Source organism: Lottia gigantea (assembly GCF_000327385.1).
Source record: "Lottia gigantea unplaced genomic scaffold LOTGIsca_13, whole genome shotgun sequence".
Lineage (NCBI taxonomy): Eukaryota > Metazoa > Mollusca > Gastropoda > Lottiidae > Lottia > Lottia gigantea.
This window is the reverse complement of record NW_008707425.1, coordinates 3,863,885-3,881,713: the sequence shown is the minus strand read 5'-3', so window position 1 is coordinate 3,881,713 and position 17,829 is coordinate 3,863,885. Positions and strand designations below refer to the sequence as shown.

General features: G+C 34.6%; 1 protein-coding gene across 1 annotated transcript in view; it reads right to left on the bottom strand.

Moving 5' to 3' along the window:
- LOTGIDRAFT_111288 (hypothetical protein) overlaps positions 1-17,829 on the bottom strand; it is a gene marked incomplete at both ends in the record, with an annotated part of 78,161 nt that overhangs the window by 10,249 nt on the left and 50,083 nt on the right. The window contains 2 exons of the mRNA XM_009049093.1: positions 4,734-4,900; positions 10,232-10,370. Coding sequence (XP_009047341.1) covers positions 4,734-4,900; positions 10,232-10,370 — 306 coding nt within the window. The remainder of the gene's footprint in view (positions 1-4,733; positions 4,901-10,231; positions 10,371-17,829) is intronic.

Below are 17,829 nucleotides of genomic sequence, written 5' to 3'. Positions count from 1 at the left end.
AAGATTGTCTGAAACAGTAGAAGATTGTCTGAAAATAGTGGAAGATTGTCTGAAAACAGTGGAAGATTGTCTGAAACAGTAGAAGATTGTCTGAAAACAGTGGAAGATTGTCTGAAACAGTAGAAGATTGTCTGAAAACAGTGGAAGATTGTCTGAAAACAGTGGAAGATTGTCTGAAAATAGTGGAAGATTGTCTGAAAACAGTGGAAGATTGTCTGAAACAGTAGAAGATTGTCTGAAAATAGTGGAAGATTGTCTGAAAACAGTGGAAGATTGTCTGAAAACAGTGTAAGATCATCTGAAAACAGTAGAAGATTGTCTGAAAACAGTGGAAGATTGTCTGAAAACAGTGGAAGATTGTCTGAAAACACAAGATTAATTCTACATCGTTTTGTAACTGAAAACAGTGTAACTATGTTTACGTTAGTACATCGAAACTTAAAAATCTTCATTTAGTTCTAACCAGACTGCATCAATAGATTAAATTGCTAGCGGATAATCTGTGAAATTGACAAGTTTGAACTGATATTGGCCAAGTGATTGAAGCAATAAAATTTGTTAAGACTCTCCTTACTAACACCCTTTTTAAGGTGGTGAAATTTAATAAAAGTAAAACCATGCGTTAGAAGATAGCGAACCAGATTACATTACAACAAATTGAGTTAACAAATTAGTGGTGGAATCAATATTTGGAATTAGAAAATGGGTGTGTTAAATCAATCCAATTTCAGGAAAGTGCCAAAGTGATCTTTGTGTATGTCTTTTTGTTCTATAAAGCAATTTACAAAATTGTTAATAATTCACAGAGTTATTGGGAAATTCATTACTACTTCTTTCAAAGCCGTATTTTAAATGTCTTTGGTAAATTTTCTTTGACAATATAATATAAATGGAGATATACGAGCCATGAATAAATAACTTGCGTACCCCTTTAACATATATCAGTTAGATTCTAAAAAATACATTTTAAGTTTAATGGAAATTCGTCAATCGTGATGTATCTTTCTAAACAATGTTTTTCATTGTTACAAGACCAAGTTGTTAAAAGGGACATATTTTTTATATAAAAAAGTAATACATATTTTGGTTTTCTAATGATCATATCTATCACCAGACCTTGGTCAAGCTTTTAGGATGGATACTTCTTGCATGATCCATTCCAATGCTCCAATTCAAATACAACCTGTCTTGAGAGTGACAATAACAATTGGTGGAAATGTTCTTCAAATCCAACTGATGGACAATTTTATGAAAAAAAGGATTATTGTATGTACTGACGTTTATCGAAGAACCCAAATTGAATTGTACAGTATTACCAAAAACCTTCATATTCAAGATCAGAGAAGGAGAGAGGATTTATATTCAAATAACTGGCTCACAATCACCTTTAAAGGGACAGATTCGCCATTCTAGGGGGTTGATTTTAGTCCTGAACATGTAAATGGTCTTCAGAAGTACTCACTATTTCCATAAATGTCTTTTCTATATATCACAGAGTATCTTAAATTGACGAGTCGTCATTTCAACAATCGAACGTGGATAATTCTGGGCACACATAGATTTATTAAAGGCTCAAATTTTGACGGTGAACTGTGCTTACTATAACTAATTGGATTAGCTAAAAAAAAATTAAATCCCGTTTCTGAGACTAAAGTATGATTGGTCAAGAAAAAAAATGGCGAATCTGCCTCTTAAATTCAAAACTTCTCTAATGTATCCAGTGGACAAACCGATTTATGTCTTTAAAATTGATATGATATAATAAATGAAATGTTTTATACGCGTCGGCACCAATAGCACATACATCATTACTTTACTTTAATCTTTCAATAATCATTAAAATCTAATTCATCATTCAAATTCTACGTCATTAAAATGTAATAACAGTGTCGTTTGGGAACTACAATCAAACGTATGTGCCAATAATCATTTCATGTGTTATAAACTCAACCAAAAATATCGTCGCCGATTGTGAATTTGCACATTGTCTCACCGTCGAAGAGAAACCAGGATAAAGCAAGAGCGCAAGACTAACATTTATTATTGTGTAAATGAGGAAGTTTTGAAAATCTGATTGTTTTCGAAACAAGGTGCAACCAACTGCAGTATATGGTACAATTATACCATTTGCATGGCAGAAACCCAAATTAGTTTCTCAATGTGAACAAAAAGCTTGTATATGCTGGACCATTGAGAGTGAGAAATAAGTAACAATACATGACTGTATTATTCATTAGCTTCTAGCAATATTCGCATCACTAAATTGCATATTGAACTGATATTGACCTCTTCATGTGGTCGAGTTGGCGAACACAAGTAGTGGCTTCGGGTGTTCATGAAATGTAATCATGCATACAGTTGATTACAAGTAGTTCGAATTAAGACACTTGTTCGCTGACCTGGGCTTCGGTTCCTGCATAGATCATATAAAATCTTTGGAGTTTTTTTAATCCATTTTTCTCGTCAGTGATGATGTTCCAATTGGCTGATATGGAAAAAAGCCCTCGTCATTCATACACCGTGTGCTACATAGTGTCTTTACACAATTTCTGTCACTGTGCACTGCAATACCCGTTATCAATAACACAATAAGAGCAAAATGGAAACTATCCATCGAGTCGAGAGCAAAATGTTTTAGATCACACCAACTACCAACCATGAGCTAGGCATATTAACATGTAACAAATGTATACAGTGGTCCTTGTCGATATCGAACCGCACATCGCATACTAACAATAGAAGTCTTGATATTGTTAAACTGAATCAAAATTTGTCGTTCCGGCTCTATAATGCACTGGAATGTTCAAGGTTCAAAAGGTCTCAAGAAATACGACCAAAAAGATATCAGCTTAAACAAAACAAAAACCACGAAGTAAATCAGTGACTTTAAACCAATCGATAAAAATCTGATTAAAATTGATTTGAACACAATGAACTTCAATTTTGTCTTTTGTGAATCGAAATTATATTCAATGATTAGGTTCAAAATCAATGGCCTCAAGCGTAAAATAAATATGTTATTTTTAAACCATTGCCGTCAGATTCAACCATACATTTTTCAATCATAGGATCTATTACAACTTTCAAGCATCCATGTTTACATTGTTATATTTACCCTGTTAAATACAATGTCAATACATCAATTCTAGAGCGATATAGACACATTCATATGAATTTATATTGTTTTCTTTGTTAAAAATATAGAAAAAAGCATCAACATATCATATATTATACTTTACAATTCAATTGTAACAGATAGAAAGAGGTCCGCAAGATGTCAAGATATATGCATTTCTAATAATCCTATGCATATCGTAACTGAAAGCCAGACATTCCTTAAAGGAACACACCGCTTTTTTGTAGGTCGAATTTTTTTTCCCTAAATTTGTGAAAACCAAATCCAATAGAATTGTATCCCATAACTAACTTTAAAAATCCAGCCGTTAATTTTCTAATGCCAAAACTTTATGTAAAAGGTGACATAACCTTTTAAAGTTCGTTATGCTTTTTGCAAGCTGTTTGAAAACTACTGTACGGATTTGTTTCCCCTACGTTTTCTATAGATTTCAACTAAATATAACGAGCCAATCACCGAAACTAGGTCAAACTGCTTAATTAACAATTAGTACTCTCAGATTACGACGTTTTTGATAATGAAAAAAATTTTACAAAAAGAGCTGAATAACCTTTGAGAAACGTAGAGGAAAATTCTCTCCAAGAAGCACGAAGCTCTCCGAATGTGTCCATATCAACATGCACTTATGATAGTGTATTTATAACCCTCACAACTCACAAATATATTCATTATGACCATTATCGTTACATCTAACAACAATCAGGATATTCATATTCACGCAAGATCAACATTGTGAAAGGTTACATATCTTGCATTTGTACACATGTAACTTTGAATCTGTTGTCGGTAAATCGCAATTTGCTTATTTGTCTTTGAAGGAACCCGGCTTTTCTTTGCCAATAGTCCACATTTACATTTGTCAATCTGTGCTCATGTTATTTAGCTTTTAGCAAAGAAATTGAGCTTATTGTAGACCATAACAGTGATGTGACCAGTAATTTCTCGATATCAGCATTTCGCTTATGTCTAATACGACGAATTCGTTGGCTTTCTTAGAATCGCCAGTTGACCTAAAACCACTTTCATGATACATTCTTCCATCACTGTTCTTGCTGAAGGCCCCAACATATGTAGAGATTAACGTAAGCAGTCAACAAGAAGGCACACTGCTGTTCAAAACAATATTACAGGGTTGATACATGACTGGTCATGACTGACCTTGAGCTTATTGTAGACCATAACAGTGATGTGACCAGTAATTTCTCGATATCAGCATTTCGCTTATGTCTAATACGACGAATTCGTTGGCTTTCTTAGAATCGCCAGTTGACCTAAAACCACTTTCATGATACATTCTTCCATCACTGTTCTTGCTGAAGGCCCCAACATATGTAGAGATTAACGTAAGCAGTCAACAAGAAGGCACACTGCTGTTCAAAACAATATTACAGGGTTGATACATGACTGGTCATGACTGACATGACCTAAAACCACTTTCATGATACATTCTTCCATCACTGTTCTTGCTGAAGGCCCCAACATATGTAGAGATTAACGCAAGTAGTCACCAAGAAGGCACACTGCTGCTTAAAACAATATTACAGAGTTGATACATGACTGGTCCTTTAAAGTAATTTGAAGACAAAATTCTTCTTACCTTATAAACATCAATTATACCACAGGAATTATCAAAATGGGTGTAGAGAGAATTCAACATATTGACGACTTGCATCGGAGTACAGGAAGAACAGATAGCAGTAAATCCAACTATATCACTGAATAGTACCGTCACATCATCAATCTTTCTTGGCTCGACAGTTTCATCTAAAATGGAGAAAAACCAAATCTAAGACAAATTGTTACAATCAGAGTGCAGTAAATGGTACAGGTAGGCCATTTTTTGTTTTGACCAATCATACTTTAGTCGCAGAAACTGGAATTTTTTAGCTGAGCTAATCGAATTTTCGGCCTTTCTATCCATGTGTGCATAGAGTTATCTGTGTTTAAATGTTAAAATTTAAGATATTCTGTGATATATAGAAATTCCTAGTTTGAAGTATTTTTAAAGAAATTATGTGATTTGCGTACATGTCTAGTACTTCTGAAGACTATGTACAACCATTCAAGACAAAAATCAACCCCCCAAAACAAATGGCACACCTGTGTTAAGTGTCGAGCATTCTTATGTGTAAAAGTGAAACTATGGAAGCATTAAGATAGACTAATTAATGCATAAATAAAAAGCTAGAAACCCCCACTTTATGATCCGGGTATATCTATTTACTATATCATGCGTTAATGCAGACAGTAGAAAACAATAAATCTTCAATTTGAGAAATTGTGAGTTATCGCTTTCCAATTATGGACTGACTGAACAAACCGGTCCAATAATGGAGAAAGAAGGATTGACTTCTCCAATCTGTACTTAAGAAACACCAAATGCCACTGTACTGAGTATGACAACTCTGAAAGTCTTAACGGAGAAACCTTGTGGCCTATGTTATCTTAATCAGATCATAAAAGTAGATTTAATTATAGTTAAACAGTCATCTCATTCAAAATGGCAGTGACATATTTATGGCTTCGTGATACGAAGGTGTTCATAACTCGAATTCTTAATACTTGCATTATAGTCATTATAACCCCAGTGGTATTGTCGAGGTCGTCATATTAATGGATTAAATCATGAGTAAAATGGAGTGATATTTGTTTAAGGATGGTAAATTAAAACAACTCAAGGGATTTCATAGTAAACGAAGTAATTTAATTCATCTAATGGACAATTTGCTTCAGGGTTGTCAGTTGCTGAAAGACATCAATTTCAGCAAATATTGGTACACTCTTTTAGCAGCTAGCAGAAGACTATGAGACCACCGCGGGGTTCTTTTGTCGTTTACTCTCGTTTCTCTTTCACGTTGTATTGATAGCTGTCATAATTAGACGTATATTGGATTTTTTTCCTTTCTTTTCAGTTCTTATAAAAAGGCATCCATTATCTTGTAAACAGTCAAAGGAATTTCTAAGAGGGAGGAGAAGCTAGGATCAGCCTTTGTTAGTTAAATGTCCGATGGTTTAAGAGCCCGAGGCTTTCATATAATACTCTGCTGGAGAAAACAGTAAATTTATATGACTCTTGCTCGAATGTAATGAAATAAATAGCCTCTGCTCTTTTTTTGACTAATGAAGACCCGGCAATGTCAGGCATGTTGCAATGACTTGTGATTGGCGAGTAATGGGAAATGTTCCGCCTAAACGATATCCTTGGCATAATTACCCTCATAGCACCCTGCATTAGTAGTCCAATGAAATGCGATCCAAACCACATATTCCAATTTAGAACATCCTGTACATTTGGGGGAATCAAAACTTCCCTTCCCCGAAATTGAAAAAAAAACGAGATAAATTCCTTTCTCAATTTCTCTTAGTATTATTCTCAGCTTGAATGGGTTTTTAAGTCAATATCTTTTCATCATGGTACTCATGATATTTCTCTACGGCCATCGTAATCGAATTCGAGGTCAGCAAATCGTTGTTGCTGGCAATAACATATAACCTCGGGTTGGAGACTGATTTGAATCAAATTGAATGGTTCCTGGTCGAACTTGTCTTCAGAAGGAGAAAATCAAGGCAATTTGTGGTAATCACAACACTCCAAATTATAGGTTGCTTTGATCGATCTTTCCATGGCTGCGATTCGTATATTCTTTTCTATTCTATTCGACCGAAATGTCAAAGCGCAATGGGTATTTAAAGAATTAAGTTTAACAAACGCTTGGTTTCCTTTTGACCTCGATTAAGTAGTGGTTTCATCTTGCCTTGGTTTTTTTTTTTACCTAACTTTGCGAACAAATACTCGACGAAGTATTGAGATATTGACAGATTTCAATTTCAGTCATATTTTTATGAACTATTGTTGAATTATCGCACTTGACCAGCTACAAAGTGTTAAGATTCTTTCGATTTATATAACCACTTCCTTAGCATATTATACTGTATATTTTCATGCATTTACTTTTAATATGTTCAAAACATGATATGATGCATCATGTGTAATGTGCCTCGTTTAAGCGGAGAGGTAGGCCATTTTTTTTACAAATCATACTTTAGTCTCAGAAACTAGAATTGATTTAGCAAAGTCAATCAGTAATAGTGTTCACAGCTCACCGTCGAAATTTAAGCCTTCAAATCCATGTATATCAAGAATTATCTGCGTTTGAATGTTAAAATGACGACTCGTCAATTTAAGATACTCTGTGATATACAGAACAGACAAATATAGAAATAGTGAGTAAATTTCCAAGTTTGAACTAGTTTTGAAGGAATTATGCGATTTTCGTACATGTCTTATAGTACTTCTACAGACTATTTTACATATTTTCAAGGCATTGATCACTTTATGAGCAAAATACAAAAAATGTAAGACGTAATACTAATACGCTATTTAATTTACTTTTTGCATCACATGAATCAAAACAACTCGATCTACACAATATGAAATCGAAGTGCGTCAATGCCACTTTCTCGGAAAAAATGTCCTAATTGTACACTGCGTTCGGAGGAAGAATTATTTGCCTTATTCTGATTGCTAGTTTACCAATATATTTGACCCAAAGGTCTCTACAGATCATAATTACCACTAAATCATAATACAATCGTCACATATGACAGTTGAAGAGATTAATTACCTTGGCAGTAAAGCAAAAGTGGTAAACCAAGATGGCTTCAAGAGCTAACATGGCGAACCACAATTAATATCCCTTCAGTTAAGTTTGTTGGAATATTTTAATTGATTTATTGTGTTGAGAGTAATTTTCCCAAATTGAATGGTAAGAAATAATGAAGACAAATGAAGTAAAAGAGTCAAGAGTCCTAATTGTCTGACAGGAAGTAAATGACAACCCTAATCATTTCTCTATCACAATTCTTTAATTTATTCATTTTCAGGGCAAAGTAATGATCCAAACCTCTTAATTACAGCACTAGTCTGCATTTATTTTCTGAAATAAAAAACGTTCGCTCCAGGTTTTTCTAGACACTGACATATTAGATCATGGTTGTTCTAGATTCAGTTGTCGACTTATGGCCATGCTAAATTTGTAGCCACCCGTTTAAAGTGGAGGTTTGCTTGTTGAAAATGCATCAACTATATATTATTTCAGACGTCTGTGCTTCCTGCACGTCAATCAAAACCTGTCTATGACACAACAATACTACCATTCAAGCCAAAGGTGCAAATCCTACGATTTCCTGAAGAAACCTTGGTAGTATAATGAGCTTGGCACTTGCTTTTGTGGATTTTGTCCCGCTAATGCTGCGGGCACACGAACGTTTTTGGTCGAATTTTGATTAAAATCTCTCGTGTGCCCGCGCTTCTACGACAAGATTATATCAAATAAGTTTGATACTTGTCGCCGATTTTTTTCTTCGTCGTTGATTGTACAACCTCATATTTAGGTTACAAGATTGAACTATAAGATTAATGGGCATGGTATATGTACAGGTCATGAATCAAACTCAAGTATGGCTAAAAGAAATATTGATTTCTAAGGTATATATATATATAGGCATACAACACTAGAAACCATAGAAAATGAAGGCATTATAATCACGTTTCCTTCACAAAATGGTTGATCAAATGACCCAGAAGTCAATATTACCTTCTGCTTACTTAAACCAAAGGTCATCAGGTCATTTGTGATGTCTTTCAAATGCACAAAGATCTAATTGTGGATAAGGAGAGTTGAGCACACCTAATAAGACAGCTCGCAAAATTAACATTTATGTTTTGCTTAGCAACGACATGCTTTGCTTGAAGGGGTATACTATGTTTTTTTCCTTGTTAGAGCTAAGGTGGTATACACAGGGTTTATTTGTATATCATATCATTGAATTAATTTACAGTTTCTTTCCGGACAGTTGTAATGTATAAAGGGCATTGAAATACCTTCACCAATCTTATCTCAACTATTAAAAATTGATCAGACTTGAACAAAGATATGAAATAGCCTCCACAACGTAATGGCATTATTTCAAACTTTCCTCGTCTAAATCTGGTGATTCCTTAGACGGACATTGTCCCAGTGGCGGAGTCAGTTTAACGTCCGGGAGAGGGGGGGGGGATACCTGAGGTTGCCCGAATTTCTAAAATACTTATGAGATTTTTGCCCGAAAATCATGCATTCGGGGCTGCGAGGGGGGGGGGGGGGGGAAAAAAACCCCTGGCATCCGCCCCCGTCCCCTTTTGTTAAGTCAGTTATGATTGCAGTCACTTCACAATCCTTTTCGGGTAGATTTTTGTTACCAAGAACAATTTGAAAGTGGGATCGTGATTTACGAGTTGGGGCGCCGACCCGGATCTGACAAGGCAGCTTACGTCAATACCTTGTACAGCTGTTAAAGTGTTATTTGTACATCAATCAATAAACCTGTACACAAGTACGGGCTAGTCAAATCTCGCATTTTACACAATATGGTACAAGAGATATAGATTACATATTCATACTGGATGAACAACTATTCCTTTGGCACTTTATGGCCTCATTTCACCTACAGACAGGAATCGAGAGACAAAACGATGTGTCAATATTTAACCAAGCAACTCGAGGTCCGTGCACTCTTTCTTAGTCAAGATTCTCCAGATATTCACTCGTTGAGCTTGACCACAATTTGCTGATAAACTGAACTTGACAAAAGAAGTCATTGTCCTTTGAGAAGCTTGTGCAGTTATGCGAGAAACACCATTAATGTGAATTATACATACTATGACAAAACAAAACAAATAGAGACTTTTGAACGCGGCGAAAATTCGAAGTATATTACTTTTCTTGTATCACAGAAGATTGTAAATGCAGTTTGGGTTGGATTTGTACTGTTAACTCCTCTAGACACCTGTTACCACGTTTCATTATAAAATACTTACTCACTTATGGTTGAAATACTTCCTCATGTGAAACGTTCATTAGCTGTTACCAATGTTTTGCCCAAATGTTGTTTTGGATTTAGGGTTTCGTTTTTTATTATTACTCTAGCGAAAACATAAAAAGTGTCTAATGATATATCAAGGTATTCGACGGAGATCGTAATCCTTTAAGATTGTGAAGACGAGTTGGTGGCTACATGATGAACTTGTGAACGGAAAACTAAAATTGGTCTTACCTCGCCATAATCGTTGAGCAATATCACTGGGAAATATATTCTTCAACAACTCGACATTCTTTTGTTTTTCAATTTCTACAGCTTTAGTAGCTTCTTCTATACTGAGTTTCAATTGCTCCATTCGTTTCTTTAATCCGTCCTGAAAGTAACAAAATCTCGTGATGATGAATCGCCAAACAAACAGAGAATATTATTCAGGGTCATAAGGGGTTCTATGAGGAAAGATATTTTACTAAAAATTGACCTCAGCTTATCTCATGCTCCCAACAATGTGTTTCGTGTGCATAATCACCATCTGGACAAATGATCTTGGGTACTGTGGAAAACTTGCCTATCTACTAACTGATAATACAGGTTCGAGCAGTCATTTAACAGAACACTCTTAAAGTGCTTCGGGTGAAAGAAAATCTTTCGAAAATCATATACGACCAACACATGAAGATTCAAAGTTGACTGATAGAATACAAAATTAAGAATAATCGTGTAAAAAACGACCCAAGTAAAGCTAGTTTCCTAATCTGAATCGAAGTAACATGTACTCAAGTAGATCAAATGAATTTCAAGATTGAATTTTCAAGCTTTTGCTGCGTATGGAATCGAACAATATAAGATTATAAAATATTTTCTCTCAAATGTGTTAACCATCATTTTATCGAGTGATAATCCCAACAGCTCATTTTCAATGCAAAATGTAAAGGGACTGGTGCGCCATTGTTTTTGACCAATTTTTATCAGAACTAATCAGTAATTTAGTTCACATCTCACCGTCCAAATTGAGCCTTCAAATCCATGTGTGTCCAGAATTATCCGCGTTTAAATTTTAAAATGACGACTCGTTATATAAGGTACACTCTATAGAAAAGAGGAATACAGAAATTGTGGGTTAAATTACTAGTTTGAGATATTTTTGAAGGAATTGTTTTCACACATTTCTAGTACTTCTGAAGACTATTTACTGTGTAAGGGGGACTTTGATAGCATCAATTTGTACCATTCCAAATTCCAATCACTTTGTGGTTCTAGCAATTCTACTAAACCTGAAAACTGGAATGATGCAAACTGATGCTATCAGTATCCCCCATGCATACACATATAAAATTTTGAAAACCTCTTTACAATCCCTTTAAATGGTTAACTTGATTTGATCAGATTATATTACTATTCACGAATTTATAACACATTGTCAACATATCTGGCATATCTGACACAATACAAATACATTGACAAGATATTGCTGAAGTAAGAAAACTTGTTTAAATCCTATCAATAACCATTGTATTATATGAACAGTTTCTCAGGCCAATAATAGTACTGACAGAATTTGGGAGCATCTGGATTTTCAACGACTATATCAACTGGTGGCATCTGAGAGAATCTGATTGATCTTTGGAATTAGTAGACCCGAGCAATCGGACGCCTAAGAAATCAGCAGGTGCCTATTTGCTACGTTCAGAATACGACCCACCGTGTTTAACTAGAGCAGTGTTCTGTGGTCAGAATGATCATTGGTCTGAATCTAATACGCAGTTGCTTGTAGTGGCGAATTTCTTGATATGAGCGACAACTGTCTGCCCAATGCAAAATACACTTTTATTGAAACATCAATACATTTGAAGTAAAGAAAAGGTTACATGTGTTTCTTCCAAGTAATTAGTTTTCGAACCCAACGCGAAAACTGTGCTAATAAGAAAATTAGGCCAACATCGAATCACAAAAACATTAGCTAGACATACTTTGATCGCAAACTATTATGTGGTTTATTTGACAACGATCATATCTTCCGTGACATTTTATCATAGTTAGCTCTTAACCGGAAGTGGTATTCTTGGTTAATCTGAGTACCGTAAAATAACGTTAAATCCCGCGTATTTGTGAAGCTTTACTGTTTGAATTATTTTTAAAGCTACAACATGATGGATCACGTAATTGCAATTCCTTTCTTTCGTGCTTGCAATAAAAGCAGATTATAATTCAAAATAGACCAGAATGCACCAATAGAATGGGTGGAGTATTTGTCAAGATGATTGATAGCTGTCAACTTTGATTTATTTATTAGTTTCTTTAAATCTTTATTAAGTGATGTGATTTTTGTTGCTTTGGTATTGAAAAAGTAACAAATAAGCTCAATACATTTTTTATACAATAATATCCTTTAAAAAAAAATGTATTTTAAGCACATGGGCGTGTCACAATTTGAAAAGGTGGTAAGAGTAGAAACATGTTATAAAAAACTGGCTAGTTATCAACGTGATATATTAGGGAATTTCAATGATTGGTTTAATCACATTGAAAACTGGTGTGATGCCAAAAGGGTTATTCAAATTGTCAACAGGTTACGAAGTGGTCAAATAGAGGTTTGTGACTTGCCACAATTAAGACAGCAATAGAATTATCCAAAATTTGTGGCATGTCAACTGGATACAAATGGTTTGGTGACGCTATCAGGTTACAAAACGGCTTGGTGATTGTTTTTTGGTGAGCTGCCAACACGTTTCAATATGATTTACAACAATCGGTGACGTCAACAGATTTACCAAACTTGGGAACGCAAAAGTTAAAAAACGTTTTGTGTATTTTTGGTGAACTGCCAACAGGTGACCAAAATGGTTTATCCAATGTTGGTGACCTGCTCAAAATTAGCGAATTGCCAACCGAATACAAATTGTGCATGCCACCATGACGAGTAGCAAATAGTTTAGATAACTATTGTCAAACATTGATGTGGCCAAAGATTGGAAATTTTGTGTGTCTATAATAATTATCATTCACAATCTCAATGTGTTTTGGGAAATCGTATAGGGTGGCCATAAGTAAAAAGTGTGTAGTTATTTCCCGAATATAATGAAGTTATATGGATGAGTTTCCACAGTAAGGAAATAAGACTCGTGACTGTCTGTCAGAGACAAGAGTGTCGAATGGTTTCATAACCACTCGTCAGATAATCGACATTACGATAGTAAATAATGTTTTTATTGCATTATTTACGTCATTTCCGGTCATTAACTTGAAGATAAAACACTTCCGGTCTGGTAAATGGAATTTACCTAACTAATGTTTAGATGTTATTTGTTTACGAGGGAATTGTTTATTAATGTATCAACGATTGGTATATCAGATAGTAGACAGCAATTCCGTAGATTCTTGTCTGTCCATACCGGAAATCCCCTTTCCTTTATATATTCTAACGGACAAACAAGATTGATATAATTATACTAACTTCCATACCATAAAAAAAATATCTTGCAATTTGTTATATTTATTGCCTTACAATTATTCAAAGGACACGCGTAGCTCAAATTCGGGAGGGGCGTATTGGGATACGTTGACCAAAAAAACGCGTAATGTCGATCATTGAAAAGTTTACTCTTCCGCAATGGATTGATTTTTCCCAAATGTAGGCCTACAGGTCGCGAGTGGTACAGATATTTCAGACAGATATTCTTTTTATGCTCAAATATCCTTGAGCTGTTACACACATAAAGTTTATCAGTTAAATTACTAGGAAGAAATTAAAAATTAGCAATTAAATGAGAAGAGAGAACTTCGCTTCATGTTTATTTTATAGCTTTGTAATTAGATTTTACTCTTTCCAATCCGCATACTTGTCTAAAGTGATTTGCCAGAATCCAAATTTTATATCAAATTTACTGCATTTTAACATTTGTGATTTAGATACAAGTGCGTGAAATAAAAAGGTTATTGCAGTCTAGAGGTAAATTTGAAACTAGTTTATAATGTTTTGAATCGACGTTGATTACTCGATCTGCAGATGAGATTTATTCTGATTGATTTTAAATTGGAAGCCAAGAATTTTTATTTGAAAATTTATCTACTTATTGTCTAGACTGCCTCGGGAAGCGAAAAAGGTAAAGCTAGTGCTAAATACAAAGCAAATTGATTTATAAAGATTTTTTCTGGCATTAACGCGAGTAGAATTGTCGACTGCGCAGTGTTCCTAGTAAAGTGGCTTTCAAGATCTTAGGCGTACTGAAGTAGTTCCAGCTTTTATTCTTTAAGTACTGTATCGGAAAGAAAAGACATGAAACTGTCGAGAGCGGAATAAATAATAGGGAAAGAAGAGATTATGTAAAACGCTCGATTCAAAGCGGCCTGTTATCTGCTATATATCAATTGTTTCCAGATGAATGGAGTTTTACATACTACTTTTCTACACCTAATTTAGCTAATGAAGACCATGCAGTGTGCAGTGAGGGAATATTTTGCCAGGACAGTGGCATAAGCCTTCAGTTTTCGACTTCGAGGGAAGCGACTATGGGAGTTATTACCAAGAGCAGAAGGGAAAACTGAGAAAATAGACAACAAAAGAAGACTAAAAGTATGCAAAAAGAAAAAGTAACCTTATTCAGTCTAATTAAAATTAGATCAAACTTGCGTTCGTATTTTATTAGTTTCATTTCGAATGTTTTATTAGCTATTAGCTTTGTACGTAACCACTACAGTAAGGTCTAACACTGTCCTTCTTGACTCTTCATACTGTTAACCTTTGCTTGACTTCTGTTTTAACCAATTACGTGACTGTCCTTTCTAGCGACGGGATAATGTGACGCGAACAATAGGTACATTCCGAGACATATTAGACTAGACTTAGTCCGATAGTGTAATATGCCTCGAAATGCACCTAAAAGCAGATTGAGGGAAGCAAACTTAAAGAAATCAGCACAAAAAAGCGAGAAATGAAGCCTAAAACAAGATGAAAAAGAACAATTAGGAATAAGGAGAAAACAGAGTGAAGATCAAATATTTTAGAAACAAGAACGAAAAATTGAAGAAATCAAAACAGAAAGTGATAGAAAGCAAGGGAGAAATGCTCTCACAAATTAATTAATTAATTAACATGAGGCTACATGAGATGAATTGAAATTATAGCGGCCGGGAATTAATACTTATATTAATAAGATTCTTATATACTTAAATCTTAATCCTTAAGAATCATGGAAATTTGATTTTCTATAAATCTGATTCTCCTTGACAACTATGTTATAGCTGTGTCCACACGACTATGTCAAGAACAACTATCATAGTCCGGATTATATTCTGTATGTTCGGGACTAAAGGCGTTTATTCACCAGATCCGACATGACGTGGTACGACAAGACACAATACGACACGACCCATTGACTGTCAAAATGGTGGAATAATAAAATATTACTGCAGTATATTATCTTCAAACGTGATAACGTCATATATATAGGTGATACGTTTTGTGGAAGATTTTTCTATTTCGATTTGTCGTGTCGGAGGACGTTGTGCCGTGTTGTGTCGGACGTAGCCAGTATGAATTCTCTAGTATGTCCCCTCCTGATCCCCGAATGACAATACACATTTGGGTTTGAGCATAAACAGCGACCGATTTTGCTTGTTTATTGAACATAATGTTATTAATATAACATATAATTATGAAACATTTAATAAAAACAAAAAAATATATTGTAGACTTGGACGTATCAGGCTGAATGAATGTTCTACGCTGAATGAACATTTTCACACATTCAACCCACATATGCGCATCATTTTGGGACAGTCAGCACAAGAGAAAGCAATTCATGTTTAATTCCTTCATCAACCAACATGAATATTATTAGTCTGGTATGTAAACGCCCTATCTCATATTGCAGCGTGCAGAACACTTAAATGGAGTCGTTTTGTCTTCAATGATTAATCCCTATCGAAAATAAGTGAAGTTTCAAGAGACTATTTTCTTTGAGTAAATTGACTTATGTTTTTATGAGATTAAAGTAAAGCCAACTAGCTCAGATAATAGACTAGATGACAAAGTTTGTTTAATAACTTCCCGTGATGTAGTTTACTTTCTGCAACTTAATTTCAGCATGTGTGAGAAATATGTGATAGCAATGCAGTTTAAATGACCGTAAAACATCTAACAACTCCCTGAATGGTCGTTTATCATTTTCACTAAAAACCTTCGTCTTTACAATAGACACGATGGCACAATATGTTGTTTGCTGATCTGGAAGCCCGGAGTTCCCATAAGAGAAATGTAAACTGAAGCCCGTGTACTACATGTACCATGAAATCCCTGGAGAGTTGAGTTGGATATCGAAAAAAGATTAAGCTAATGCCATTGTCCTCGTAAAATATCCTTCACTGATCATCTTCATTAACCCAGCATGAGCAAAAAAGACAAAAGCCTTTAAAATTTCAATTGACATGTATTATGTTTTGACATGAGTTAAGGAATGAGGTAAGAAAAAAAAGTTGAACAATATGCTAATGCGGAGTCATATAGTAATACAAAATGCCTTATTGCACAATATCGGGTGCTGTCCATTCAATTATCACGAGCAGAAAAGAATTACATAAACCTACGTATCATTATCTTCCCGTCAATTTTAATTCATTTATGAATTCAATTTAGTGAATATGCTTACGCTACAGATTTCCTGTTGCACTATGTAAGGCATTTTCGATTTTAATAGTGATGAGCAGAAAACGCAAACTTCCCGTTTCATTTATCAACAATTCAATTTAGATTTCGTTTTGGCCGATAAACACTGCTATTACTGACCGACTTACTGACTATTGAAAGACTGATACCAACATATTCTATTATTTAATGTCACTTAACAACTGCCCGAATAAAGAGCTGTGTAAATACAGAATATTGACGATATTAAATCTGTCGACATCTTCAATAAATATACAACCCTACTTCAACTCACTGCATATAATTTCTACTCACAAATATCCACTATTTGCACTTGATAAATGATATAAAAAAGCAACGCTATTGGATACAATTCTACTCACAACTATCTACTGTAATAACTTGTTTACTGGGTACCACAAATAACAGTATACAATTCTACTCACTACTACCTAATGTATTCACTTGTTGACTGGGTACCACAAATCACTAGATACAATTCTACCCACAACTACCTACTGTATTCACTTTTTGACTGGGTACCACAAATCACTGTATACAATTTTACTCACAACAACCTACTACCCAATATTTTTACTTGTACAGACTGGGTACCACTAGGTACAACTCTACCTCAACTGACTGTATACAATTCTACTCACAAATGCCCACTATATTCACTTGTACAGACTGGCTACCTCATTACCTCAACTGACTATACAATTCTACTCACAAATACCCACTGTATACCGTACAGACTCACTGCGTTTCAAACAATAAATCAAAGTAAATCTATGGAACACTGGTGTGTATCTATAAACCATAATTCTAAAACTAACAATAAATATATTGTTTACTAATCTTAAATAAATATCAAATATGCATGGAATATATCTGTCTCCATTAGATCTAGCTATTTTGAATTGTGTGCTATTTATTTAAATTCTATAAAGTCAATGGCTACCAGGATAAGGATTATAAAAGTACACATCAAAATGAATCGAATTGCAAAGATAACAGGTTCAACCAAATTGGAATCAAACAAACCAGAAATTAGCGTTGTTAATATAAAATACTGATGTTGTTTGGATGGTGGCGTGGAACTATAATACAACAGTATGATGGCGGTCATTGTTTACTTCAAATTTAAAAAAAATGATTTATGATATTTTTTTACACTACACACTTAATG